The sequence below is a fragment of the Danio rerio genome, chromosome 12 (genome assembly GCF_052040795.2).
Source record: "Danio rerio strain M-AB ecotype USA chromosome 12, GRCz13ab, whole genome shotgun sequence".
NCBI lineage: Eukaryota > Metazoa > Chordata > Actinopteri > Cypriniformes > Danionidae > Danio > Danio rerio.
This window is the reverse complement of record NC_141032.1, coordinates 24755681-24770000: the sequence shown is the minus strand read 5'-3', so window position 1 is coordinate 24770000 and position 14320 is coordinate 24755681. Positions and strand designations below refer to the sequence as shown.

The 14320-nt window shown below is 33.2% G+C and overlaps 2 protein-coding genes across 3 annotated transcripts in view; both read left to right on the top strand.

The window, feature by feature from the left end:
- Positions 1-3704, top strand: part of shbg (sex hormone-binding globulin) — a 13573-nt gene extending 9869 nt beyond the window's left edge. The window contains 2 exon segments of the mRNA NM_001007151.3: positions 2903-3074; positions 3229-3704. Of these exon segments, the coding sequence (NP_001007152.1) occupies positions 2903-3074; positions 3229-3389 (333 nt within the window). The 3' untranslated portion in view covers positions 3390-3704.
- Positions 3705-5601: 1897 nt separating this feature from the next.
- Positions 5602-14320, top strand: part of neurl4 (neuralized E3 ubiquitin protein ligase 4) — a 59812-nt gene continuing 51093 nt past the window's right edge. For both annotated transcript variants that reach the window (XM_087276227.1, XM_087276226.1), the window contains exon 1: positions 5602-5793. In XM_087276227.1, the coding sequence (XP_087132353.1) occupies positions 5629-5793 (165 nt within the window). In that variant the 5' untranslated portion in view covers positions 5602-5628. The remainder of the gene's footprint in view (positions 5794-14320) is intronic.

Here is a 14320-nt window from a genome sequence, read left to right as displayed (position 1 = left end):
ACCAAAAAATCAGAGCACATCACACCTGTCCTCAGACCTTTCCAGTTACATTCAGAATAGCTTTTAAAGTATTACTACCTGTCTATAAATTACTAAAATAGCCCATGACCTCAATATATTACAGATATGATCCCTGAATACAAACCCAACAGATCCCTCAGATTATTAGGATCATGTAAATAAAAATTCCAAGAGTTCAGTAAAAGCAGGGTGAATCCACGTTCAGCTATTACACACCCTACTGTTAGAATCAGCTTCCAGAAATGATCAGATGTGCTCCAAAATTAGGCACATTCAAATCAAGACTTAAAACAAATCTGTTTATCTGTGCCTTTACTGAATGAGCACTGTGCTTTGTACGACACATTGTACAATTACGTCTTTCTTTTCTTTTTCATTCATTTATAACCTGTTTTAACACATTTTAGTCTGTTTGTAATCATATTTAATTCTTTGTCATTTTTCTTTTCTTTTTTCTTTTATTCTCGTTTATGTAAAGCACTTTAAATTACCATTGCGAATGAAATGCTATATAAATAAACTAGCCTTGTCTATATTTAAAGAAAATTGGGTCAGTAAACTAAATGACTGAACTTTTATAATTATGCACATAATTTTTTTTCTTAATGATTATAAAGCAATAGGCTTACTCTCGTTTTTAAGTCAACTAATCAACTTATTTTTCATTTTCAGATCACAAATTAAGATATTAGATGGAATCTGAGAGCTCCCTTATCCTTCACAAACAGCAACAATCTTATTGTCCCTTTAATGTTTTTTTTTACCATCAGAAAATATTCGTGAGACACATTTTCCATTGCTAAAAATAAACTCACAACGGCCAATTTAGTAGTTTCATTTTACTGTAAGTCTGAGAAAATCAAGAATCCAAGAATTACGAGAAATCCTAAATTTATGGTTAAATTTGTAAATCATAAATCAAGTGAAACTTATATGAACTCAGAATCCTAACTAAAATGATTCTCAAAATTCTGACTTTTTTCTCATAATTGCAATTTTTTTTTAATATCAATTTTATATCTCAAGTTTGGCAACTTTCTATATCAGTGGTTCTCAACGTGGGGGTCACAGGACAATGATAGGGGGTCGCTTGGTGATTTGAAAAGTAAAATAAATTTTATTAAACAATTAGAATGACCATATTTTATCCATAACCCACAGTAGATAAAATAGTATTTAATAGGAACATTAAAAACAACATGCAAATGTATATTTTTTTTCAATGAATTGATGTGTTCACATTAGATTAACAACACAGCAATAGCATCAACTGCAGAAGATTTATTTTATAGCACCAGGTTAAACTTTCTGACACCTTTATGGCAATCAAATACATTACAAATAAATACAGGCCACACTGAACAATGAGGATTATCTCTGAGTGGCTGTCTCCATAATTAAACCAAGAATAGGCTTGTGTTGAAAACATTGTGTGCACCAGTCTTATTTGGTGAGGTTATAATATTAAATTAAACAATTTATTTATACATTCATTCATTTTCTTTTCGGCTTAGTCCCTTTATTAATCAGGGGTCGCCATATCGAAATGAACTGCCAACTTATCCTTTCAGCCACAACCCAACACTGGGAAACACCCACACACTCTTGCACACACTCACATAAACTACGGCCAATTCACCTACAGCGCATGTGTTTGGACTGTGGAGAAAACCCAGAGCACCCAGAGAAAACCCACACAAACATGGGGAGGACATCCAAACTCCACACAGAAATGCCAACTGACCCAGTTAGGGCTAGAACCAGAGACCTTATTTCTGTGAGGCAATTGTGCTACCCATTGCACCACCATGCTGCCCACAATTTAATAAATGACTACATAAATTGTTGCTTGGCTTTTGCACTTTTCGGTGTTGTCAATGTGCTTGTGTTTATAGGCCTCTTGCTTTGTCCGCAACATTTATATATTTATAACCACCTTCAAGGTATGTGGGGGTCGCAAGACACTAGCATTGTTATTTTGGGGGTTGCGGGCTGAAAAGTTTGAAAACCCCTGATCTATATCAAAATTCAGACTTTATTGTTTTAAAATTTTTAAATTCAATAATGCAATTGTTTGACATATAAAAATATAAATTTCAACATTCTAAGTCCAAACTAATTAATTAATTAAACTATTGTTTTGTTTGTTTTTTCATTTAATAAAGAAATTGTTTAATATTAACTATAGACCCGAGCTAATATGAAGCAACAAACTGTTATATTAACAAAGATTTATAACCATTGTAACAACTGATTTGCTTATTGATAGATAATTCCAGTGTTATGGAGGTGACATTTGCAGTAAAACCTCAAACCATAAATTCACATAGAAAGTATATGTTAACATTATACTGAAACATCTGTTTTTATTTACCAGATCAGCTGACCACAGAGAAAAATGTAATTCTCTAAAAATGTTTTGTACTTTAAACAGACAAAATAAACATGCATTATGGATTGACCAAAAAAGTTAGCGAGTTTACAGTAAACAACATACTTTGTAGAAATTCTGTATATTAAACTGCACAACCCCCCCCCCCCCCCCCCCCCAATAATGCTCATCAAAAGTATAAACGTTGGTTTATAGAACAAAAAATATTGGTTTTATTTTACTTAAGACTTTTGCATTTATGAGGAAACAGTGTCGTTATGGATGTGAAATTGCCACTTGTGTGACTTCAGTAAATCCAATATAATAGTTTGAAAACATTGTCAGAGACATTTTTGAGTATTTCTAAAGTACTATAAAATATTTGCTTCCACAAAAAACTTTCTGTATTTTGGTCAAGTTTAGTTTATTTTATTGCAAGATTGACATTTGCATGGAATTGCTCAGTTATAGCTTTAAACACACAACATTTTTGTACACCCTTTTTCACAGTTGGGCCTGAAAGATGGATCAACCGAATTTCCCAGTGAACCTGCAACACTTACTTTCACTATACTGAAAAATTCACTTGTGGTAAACAGCAAACCAAAGGTTAAATCGGAAACTCTGGACTTTCTCTCCATGTGGAAAAATGGGATGCTCCTGACATTTGGGGGAGTGCCAGGTAAAGTGAGCACGAATTTCCGTGATAAACTACTCCATCAGCAACATCCGCATTGGTCATTGTTAAATTCTTTATTTGTCAGCTTAGTATAGGGAGTCTATTTAACAAATCCTTCCTTTTTCAATTGAGTCCATGAACTCTCTCTTTTTTTTAGGTGACAGCGAGGTGGCAAAAAGTAATCCATACCTGCGTGGGTGTCTGGAGAAAATCGTTGTCCAGGGTCAGGTCATTGATCTTGATCGGGCAGCGTACAAACACACAGCGGTGTCGTCCCACAGCTGTCCTACAGAAGCAATGAATGAACTCACTTTGTAGAGATTTAACACAATCATCCCGACAGGCTCAACTCTTGATCAAATCAGGAAGGGCTATTTAAAACTGCTAAATTTTTAGTCAGTCATTATAACCTCCAAAATGTATTAATAAACAATATAAAAATTATTAAATGTCAATTATGTTACACTGAGCATTAAAATATGTTTAAAAACGACAGAACATTAAACACTGTAATGAAAATTCTTCTGAAATGTGTTTGCAAACACATATAAAAGCAAATGTTTTTTTTAATGACCATATTTCAGAGAACAAAATAAATCAGCTGCAATCAAATGTGCAGGTTACGTGCATAAATATTATTTTCGATGCTACTCCTTTGTTTTGCAATGGAATGGGTCATCATTTTCACAGTTAACTTACATAATTTGATAGCAATTGTGCTTTTGTATTAAATGTATCCTACTCGCACATCTGACATTTCTGCAGCATTTTCAAAAGCACACAAAGTATCTTTTAATTATATTTAAATTAATTGCAATAATTTAGATTGTCTTTTTGTTCAGATACAACATGCCATATATAATACATGCAATAGCTAATCAAAATATACATTTATTCATATTTCTTGCTTTTAAATATATACCTTTATTGACTACAGAGAATTTCATTTTCATGTTATCATGGCAAAGATAAAATAAATCAGTTATAAGAGATGAGTTATTAAAACTATTATGTTTAGAAATGTGTTGAAAAAAATCTTTTCAATACAGCTTAAAGTGACATTTAAAGACTTAACTAGGTTAATTAGGTTAACTAGGCAGGTTAGGGTAATAGACTGTATTAAACTGTAGACTCAGAAAAGAAATTGCTTAAAGGGGCTAATAATTTTGACCTTAATTTTTTTTTTTTAATAAAAGCTGCTTCTGTTCTAGCTGAAATAAAACAAATAAGAAAAAAAAAATATATTATTAAAATATTATTAGACATACTGTGAAAATTTCCATGCTCTGTTAAACATAATTTATGAAATATATATATATATATATATATATATATATATATATAAATCAAAGGGGGGCTAATAATTTTGACTTCAACTATATAGGGGAAACCATAATATTTAAATTATTAGATTGTATAGATTTTTTTTCATTATTAGAGATGTTTTATAGCCTTCTTGTTTCTTGTAACTGAGGTCAAAAAATTATAAAATATTTTTAAATCTTAACAGAACAAGAAGGGAATAATTGACATTACTACTTTTACTTTGTTACTTTGTGTATGTGAAACTTTCACATACCCCATATGTCAAATTTTTTTTTGAAAATGTCCACAGATTCTGTCTGGCCCTAGTTATAAGTCAGAAATTTTTTCATTAAGTAAAGCAGTTTATTAGAGACGTATTAATTAGAATTAATATAGAGAAATATTAATTAGAATTAATATTTATTGAAGAGGAAAGAATTTAGTAAACCTGAAACAAAAATAATTCCCCTGTCAATTGACAACATGCTGTGGATGCATTCATCAGTTTAGGTCAGTTTAGCTGTAAAATACTGCCATCTAGAGAATATTTCACACAAAGGTAGTACAGTTCACAATTTTAAAACACTGGCAGCTTTTTAAAAATAAATATCAGACATTATATAATTGTACACTCTACAATTATTTCTGCACATTTTATGAAGGTGAATTTAAAACATTAAGTATGAATAATTTTACACTATACAAATACAAGTACTTATAGATCTTAATGACTTAATTTTACCAAAATGGTAACAAACAAACATTTGCTGATGGACACAATCTATTTAAACAGAAAGTCATTTTCACATTTAGTTGTTGTGGCAGTGCATATAAATGTAACACTTTCTGATCTTATTTAAGTCCTTTTAAATGTTCTATAATTTCATGAAGATCGAATTAAGGCCTTTAAGTTCAGATATTTTGTAATTGAAGCTGAGATCTCGTGTGAGTGTTGTTCAATACATAATGAGCATGTGTGCATATATTTACATATTACCTACAGCACATTCATCCAGTTTCGACCCTTGCCCGTTAGCAGCATTTCATTTACAACTGCATATAAGAATTGTCTTTACAGATACCTCTGAGCATGTACACATTTATCAAGTTGAGGCTGATATATTAAGTCTGGTTATGTCTATGATACATACCACTAGCAATATACCCATAGCCAATCGCGAACTACCTACAACCGTCTCCCCACTGTCGCAAAACTACGCTCGGTGTCGTGCACCGCGCCGCCCGTGCGAAGATGGCGGCTGAGCTGCATCCGCGCAGCGGAAAACTGATCGGTTTGTCGAACTCCAACCGAACCGCTCAACGGAATCAGCCGGTACAGGAATTCAATCACGGCCTGGTCCTCAGTCGGGAGCCGCTGAGGGACCGCGATGTCTTCACTGTCCGCATCGACAAGAAGGTAAACAAGCATGTCCCACCAGAGAGAGGGAGGGAGAGAGGGAGAAATGGAGAAAAGGGTGGGAGTCTGTCAGATCGTCTGCAGTGGTTCATTACTGAGGCACGAGGCTCTGACAGAGCTCATTCAGAGGTCATGCGGGGTGTTTAGGTGTGTGGATGATTCGTGATGTGCGTGTGCTGCGGGTTTGCGGTGATCTGTCATGGTTTGTCAGTGGCAGAGCTGTTGATGTTTGGATGCTCTCCTGCCTTGCTATTACTGGACTGTCATGGGGTTAACAAGACGAATCTGCTCTGTTCACAGCTGTCTAGTTATGCACAGCGTATTTTGGGAAATATTAGCCTGTATGTTCACTCGGAAGGTCATGTAAACACGGTTTGGTACAGTCCGGTGAATCGATTCTCTTGAATTCGGTAATCGATTGGTCCTGTGACCCTTTCTGCAGGTTACATCCCGTGACTGTCTTTTAGTGTTATGATGAGTCACTGAGGTATTTATTCAAATGAATCGTTTAAATATATAGAACTGACCAAATCAAATCGAGAATGTTTAATGAGAACAAGTGGGAACGTTGTTTCAGGCCTCTTAAGAAGCGGACAACGCTGAATTGCATGTATTACTGTAGCAGAGGGTTGTTGAATGCCTGATTCTGATTGGTTGATAAGTGTTCTAAGGTGTGTAGTTATTAAAAACAACAACATATAACTGAAGTAGTTCCAAGCAGGTATTGAGTGCATTGCAGTTCCTTATGATATACTGTAAAAATGCTGGGTTTCACATAATTCCTTCATGAACAAAAAAATTGATTAAGTTAGCGTAATCGTTTTTAGAAATTTAAGTGGCTTGAACGTAAAACAATTAGGTTGTTCCAAAAACATAATAATTCTGTTGTTTCAACTCATTTTAAATAAGCTAGCTTGAACAAGCTAGCAAAAGTAATATTTTTGAGTGTATGGTGTTCTTGAATGCTAGATTCAGATTTGTTAATGGATGTCCGGACCTAGGTGTGCTGTTATTTTTGAAGAAACGGTTTAAAATATTTACAATAAATCCTGATTTCATTACAGTTTCATATCACTGCACTAAACATTTTAGGTAATTCTAAAGATTGTTACAGTTTAATAACAGTTTAATTTTGTTTTTGATAAACAATATTATATCGAATTGCAATAAAATGTATGTCAATAATAACAATGATATGCTCTGGACTTTCTTTACTTTATATTGATCTAAGAGACAATCACACAGCAGAAATGTGCAACAATAGGAATCTTAAAGTGTGTTGATATTAGAGATGTACCAAATTTTCACCTACCGAAAATTTATCAGCCAAAAATATGTTATGGCATTTATTTGACACTCTAATCTTTGTAGCCTCAGTCATTGTTGGGGTACTGTTTTAAATCTGGAAGCATTAGATTAGATTAGATTCATTAACTACTGATATTGAAATATATATTGTTATCGATCAATATGGAAAATAATTATCAAGATTGTGAGCATCACAGTTGTGCTGTGGGTAGCACAATCGCCTTACAGAAAGAAGGTCGCTGGTTAGAGCCCCGGTTAGTGTGGAATTTGTATGTTCTCCCTGTATTCATGTGGGCTTCCCCCACATTCCTAAGATATGCGGTACAGGTGAATTGTGTAAGCTAAATTGTCTGGAGTGTATGAGTGTGAATGTAAGAGTGCATGGCTGTTTCCTATTGTTAGGTTGTTGCTGTAAGTGTATCTGCTGTGTAAAACATATGCTGGATAAGTTGGCGGTTCATTCCGCTGTATCGACCCCAGATTAATAAAGGGACTAAGCCGAAAAGAAAATGAATAAATTATTAAGACTGCATTTTTGCCAAATCTCCCAGCCCTAGTTTGATTACAACGGGCAAAAAACTATATACACTAACAAAGTAAATATGCTGATCAGTCGTTTCAAAAGTTGATTGTTGTCGTTTTTGCAACAAAATGTAATTTTTTTAACTAGCTACTCTCTTTTTCCTTCCTTCTCAATTCAATTCAGTAATTGCTTCATTGGCATGACAAATGTTACAAATGTATTGCCAAAGCAGTTATAAAGTTTACATAAAAATAAAAGAACATACATGTCTAATAAAAACAGTAAACAGTAGTAGTAGTACTAAAAAAGTATATATACATATAATAATCAAATAAAAACAATTATATATCATATTATTCAATATATCATATTATTGTTCAGTATATCACATTATTATTCAATATATCATATAATTTATATTTATAACAATAAAAATAGTAATTGATCAGAACAAACTGTACATTTAACAATTATAATTTTAGGATAACACAGTAATAACAGCAAAAATAATCAGTAAATTTACAAGGATATATTTATATCCCCCCCCCCCCCCCTTAATTTTTATAACATAATTCACACCAAATTTCTCTCTTCCATAACTATATTAATAACTATATTAATAAATGTATTAATATTAGTAACTGCATTAGCCTGCTAGCAGTTACTTAAATGTCCATTACTAGATCTAAAATGACATTTTTGGATTACCAACAGAGGCTTGGATGATATTCGTTTAAACTAGTCCTTCAGACATGAGCAGTTTTAGGACAAAAAACTGTCAAATGTGTTGAAGTAATTCTGTAGGTGTGGTAACTGTAGAAGCTTAATAATTGAATCTGGCCTGTTTAATTATTAGGAAAGTAATTCATGCTTGAGGTGTAACAGCATCACAACCTTGGTTGTGCATAATTGTCTAATAACTCAGTGGACTGTCATCATTCTTTTTTCACACATTATTCTTTATAAATCACTTCATCAAAGGATTTAAGTTTTTTTCAAAGGTCATTACAGCCTGCAACAGCAAACCAAGCATATATATACTAGTATATATATTAATCAATAGACTATTTCAACGTGGTGATGTCATTGGCCCATGAACATTTCCTGCTTGTTATCAAACTACTTCATAACTGTAACAAGAGGCAATTCAATTAAAACTTAATGTTAAAACAGCTCTCATAACATTATTTATCAATATGCGGCTCTTTTTGAATTTTCTGAAGCTATAGAAATTAAAAATGTAATACGGGAAATACGTTGGGACTGTTGTTTTTGTTTACATCTCAAAATTTTTATTAGTATAATAATGACAGATTATTTCTGGTTTTGTCACAAAATTACATTTAATTATCAATGAAAAACTCTTTCTATTGCTCTCCACACAAACGCACGTATACAGTAGGGACAAAGACTCATAAAAATAGTTTTTTACTGCTGCTCTGTTGAATCGATGTGAAATACTGTAAAGTGCTGTTTTTGAAGCAGACACTCCAGACTCCTTTAAAAGGCACATACAGTATATGGCAATTTACATGAATCTTTCTCGCTCTTTCTCTAATAACTGCATTAGTCTGCTATCAGTGGCTCAAGCCTCATATTCCAGCTCTAAAATGGCATTTTTGAAATTGCCAGTGCAGGAATTGGGACGAGATGCATACGCAATTAGTCCTGCAAATGTGCATTTTAAGATAAAACCTAACAGCTGTCTTGAAACGCAACCTCTGAACAATCTGAACAAATTTCTTGCAATTTGTTTTAGTATTATTAGTGGATTAACTGACTTTAATGGCTTGAATTACTGGAGAATAATGCACACTCATTGTTTATTAGTATTTCCTACTTGCAGTTTATGTTTATCTGTTATTAGAAGTATAGATAAGTACCTTTCCATCTTACTCACTCACATTCCTTCTACTTATTCCACTTTATTAGGGGTTGCCACAGTGAAATGAACCGCCTCCATGTTTTTTATAAAACATCACCTTTTTATTTCTTAGTTTTATTAGAAGAAAGCCTAGAGACTTAATAATAGGTATTTATGCAAGAATTCGGTTTATGAACATGATCTTCCAGTTTTCTTGTGATATTAGCTGCTTATGCTTTTAATAAACACTTGTTTTTAAATTAGCTTGAAGTGTTTTTAACTAATGTTGTAGAACAAAACATGAAAGCAAATGTCTGTAGTATACACATATTCTTTCATAATATAGTGGTTGTTAGCTTTACATCAACATTACAGCCAGCAGATTATCTCGGAGTCTGAACTGTAATACACCCTCAAAAATAAAGTTATAAAGCTGTCACTGATGGTACCAGGGCTTCACGATATTGGAAAAATCGGACATATTGTGATTTCGATGCTCAAATGATATATTGTGTAGCCCTAGATGATACCTTTTCAAATATTACATTTTTGTACTTAAATGCTTCATCCAAGAACCTTCAGGGTACATATTAGTACCTAAAACAGGCTGCACGATATTGGAAAAATTTAACATTGCAATATTTTTTTCCCTGTAGTATATATTGCAATATAAATATAATTTCACCAGAAGACTTAAACAAATCTATTTGCAAAGTTACTTTAAATTGATTGATAGGGGAGTGAAATATAATATTGTATATAATTTAATAAGATTAACAGACTACAGTAAATAAGCAAATGTTAAATTAATATAAATGGTGTTCGTGGGAGAGAAACAGTATTTAGCTACAGAAATTGTATAGTCAAATGTAAAATAACACTGCATATTATTTGTCATTTAAATAATTCAATAAATTTAATCTTTATTTTCTGCACTATTAAAATGCTTTAAACTCTCTTAAATTTCACAGGCCTTAAAAAAAACCATTGCAGATGATAAACTTTCACTTTATTATGGTTCAGTTCTGCAGTGTCTCCACAAATCTCATTGTTTTGAATTGTGGTTTTTGGTCATCTATAATCCCAACTTAACATTGCGTATCTTGCGATGTGACTTTTGCGAACGCACACATTGCAATATCAATGTTCAAACGCGATCTTTTGTGCAGCCCTAATAAAAAGTACAAACAACTTAACACCTTTTGGCAAGGTATTGCCTCAGCGCTTTTGTTCCTCTGACAGTGGTCTCAGATTGTATGGTAATAAAAAGTTAGTCTCATATTACACATTTAAAGCTTTGTAGACAGTAGGCTGATTCCTATATACAAATTAAACCTTTATTACATAGGTTATCCTCCTTTTGTCCATCTACATTATTGTATTTCTCTATGACTAAGCAGCATTTAGTTCATTTTGGTTTCTGTAGTGTTTGTCTGTCTATGGATTTTTCATTAAGCATGACCTTGCTGTCTGCTGACGTACCATATGGTTTTACAGCAGGGTGTCTTACACTGCCACATCCATTGTTTCCCCTTTTTTGGTACGTAATTGTCTTCTAGAAGCTGTGATTGTAATGGTAAATATAATAGAACTAAGAGTAACTTAATGATTATTTAATGACAAGAATGTGAAACGAGCTGTGAAGGCAGCTATCAACTAGCTGTCACTTCATCTGATATTTAAGTAAGTTTCGGTTTACTTTGCACCAATCTTGGGTTTTAGGTATGCTGCTTACATGATATGGAAAAAAACTAACATTGTGGTAGTGTTGTCATGATACTAAATTTCAGAACCAATCAGTACAGAAATTTAAAAAATGTCCCTTTCCCTTAAGTGCTGTTGAGTGCGTTCTCAAACACTGCCGATTTTCCATTGTGTTTACATGCTTAACAGTAACAATGCATTGCAAAAAAAATAACTCTTAACTCTACTGGGATGTTTTTTTTTTGATTTATTGGGTTGATTTCGTAGGGGAGTGAATCTACATAAAATATACAAAATGTATGCAAAGATGTACAGAGTATTCATTGTATAAATAATTAAATGCAATCAATCTTTGTTAAAGCTTCAAATAGGTCTGTGACAATATTAATTCTTGTCATATGATATTGCACCATAATATATTGTGATAAATGACATTATTGTCATTTTAAGACAATTTTTTGCCACTCATTATGTAGGCAATATAATAACATCAAGTACACTATTCCAAAGAATGTACCTAAGAATATTTCCTTTAATTATAGTCATTTTATCAATTCAATAATGAGGCATTGGAATCGGAATATAAAAACAGATATTCTCAATAAAAAATAATAAATGGTAACACAATAATGCAAGGTATAAAGGAACAGAGGCTGTGATATCTGCTACCAAATCTGTTTTCAGTTGTCAGGCACCCACATGAAAATTTACTATAGTAATTTATAGTAAATACTATAGTGTTTTTTAACCACACTGACACCGACACCTCCAATAGAGATAGAGAGGTTGTTTTTTTGTGTTTTATATTGATGTATATTGTGTCACTAAAAATTATTGATGTCATGGCTATGTGTTGTGCGATAAGTCGATATATTGATTATTGTGACAGGCCTAGCTACAAATGTCAAGTTCAACTATAGTCCTGACCCCTCATTGCACGTGTAGCTATATGAATATTACGGATTCATACATTGCGACTTTGACATTAAAACCATATAATGTGCAGTCATTAGTTTTAGGTAGCATAAAGCCAGCTCGACTTTAATCCCTCTTGTTGTTATGGTATTAGGCTGGGCAATATGGCAAAAAAAAAAAAAAAAAATTCCATTTTGAACAATAACAAAATATTTCGATATAAGTTGTTAATGCTTCCAGCTGCAAAAGTGATTATCCCAACAATGACTGATGCAACAAAAATTAGATTTGGCCTTAAATAAAAACAAATAGTAAAATACATTTAAAAAGACTAATCTGGCATAATGAGGTAAATAATTGTGCAAAACATAAACAACAAAAATATACAGTACAGCTTCCAGCAAGTCCACAGAAATTGTAAAAGTTTCATGTTTTTTTTTGAGTGATTGAATCAGTTGGTTGTGTTGCCAGACTTGGTTTTCACAAGCCATTGACATACATTACAGATCCGAATAATATGCTCCTTGTCATACTTTAGATAGCCAAACCACTTCCATATAACAGAATTCGTGCTGCGTTTTTTTTTTTGTCAATAATTTAATCATCTTTGGATAATAACTTAAGGTTAGTTTACTTTCTTCACTGCTTTCGTCATCTTGTTGTCGCGTGTTGCTGCTCTGTGATTATCATCATTATCAAAATACACATTTACATTACGATATTACGACGACCGCTCCGTTTAAGCCCTCGCAATATACGTTTATCCGGGAGAGCTCGCACTGAGCTGCACGATATTGGAAAATCTGACATTGCGGTATTTTATTTTGCTGCGATTTATATTGCTATATGAATACAATTTCGGCAGATGACTTGAATAGCTGTATTTGTAAATCAATAACTTTGATTGGAATAATCTTGTAGATGAGTAAATCAAAGAAATTGCAAGAATAAATAAATAAGATAGATCAAAAATAAAGTGAAATAAGTATTCAGATATTCAGGTACAGTACTACGATACAATATTATTATGTTATTTTGCCCCCGAGAATGATAGATTACAGTATCGGCGATGTATCATAAGAAAACCATCTACAATATAACATTATATTTTTAAATTAAGGGGGACCAATCAAAAAGTTATAAGGTGTATTTTCTTTTAATAGCAGCACATATATTTATTAGAATTGCAACAGTGCTATATGTTTTGTCCTACCCCTATTATTGAATAATCAAATGTAATGTAAATGTAAACACTGTACATTCTTCATTGCTGATCAACAGTAATAATCCCAACTGCACATTGTAGATGCTGCGATGGGACTATTGCGAATGAACACAAATTGCAATAACAATGGTAAAAGGGTATATTGTGCAGCTCTAGATGAAAACCTTAAGAAGATTTTGTTTTTATAGTTTGCGCTTCATGGCTTTTTGTGTGTAACAACGCAGATGCACAGCTGGCTAATGAGAGGTTTGTAATGGGTCTGTGTAAAGAGGTGTTTATTGTGTTTTGAGGATGGCACAGACATTGCTCAAGGATACTAGTGTTTGCTGCCAGGCAATGCTAGAGAATGTTGAATGTTTGCTGAGGGCGATCAAAGCCTGTTAAGAAAAGATTTTGTGGAAAAACATTAAATAAAGTGATTAGGATGTGTGTTTTATGAAAATTATTTCAGACGTGATTTATTTAGAGCAGTGTTTCTCTACCACATTCCTGGAGGACCACCACCACAATGCATGTTTTAGATGTATGCCACAGCCATTGCAGGTCTTTTAGGGTGCACTCACACTATGTTATCCGAACTGTGCCCAGGCCCATTTCCTCGTTCGTTTGACAAGTGTGAGTGCTTTGAATCGGGCTCAGTCGCGGTTCAGTTGGCCAGCCCTTTCCCTGTTGGAAGAGGGGCGCCAGAGCTACACTTGTACGATACACTTGTAGTGTGAGTCCAAAGCACATCTGAGCCCGAACCTGAAGATGGCATGTCACTTTTAAGTGACTGTTTCATATGGATTTATTAATTATTTTTACTTTTCAATGAACGCAAACTAGCATAGTTTATTAAAGATGCAACAACTCCCCTCTCCATCTCAAAAGACTAAAACGTAACTAAAGCAATCTCCACTGTGCTAAGTGAGAGCGATTATCTTTCTCTCAAACTGAACAGTCGCATCATCAATGATGTCAGCGTGCTTAGGCTCGAAAGGCAAAATGC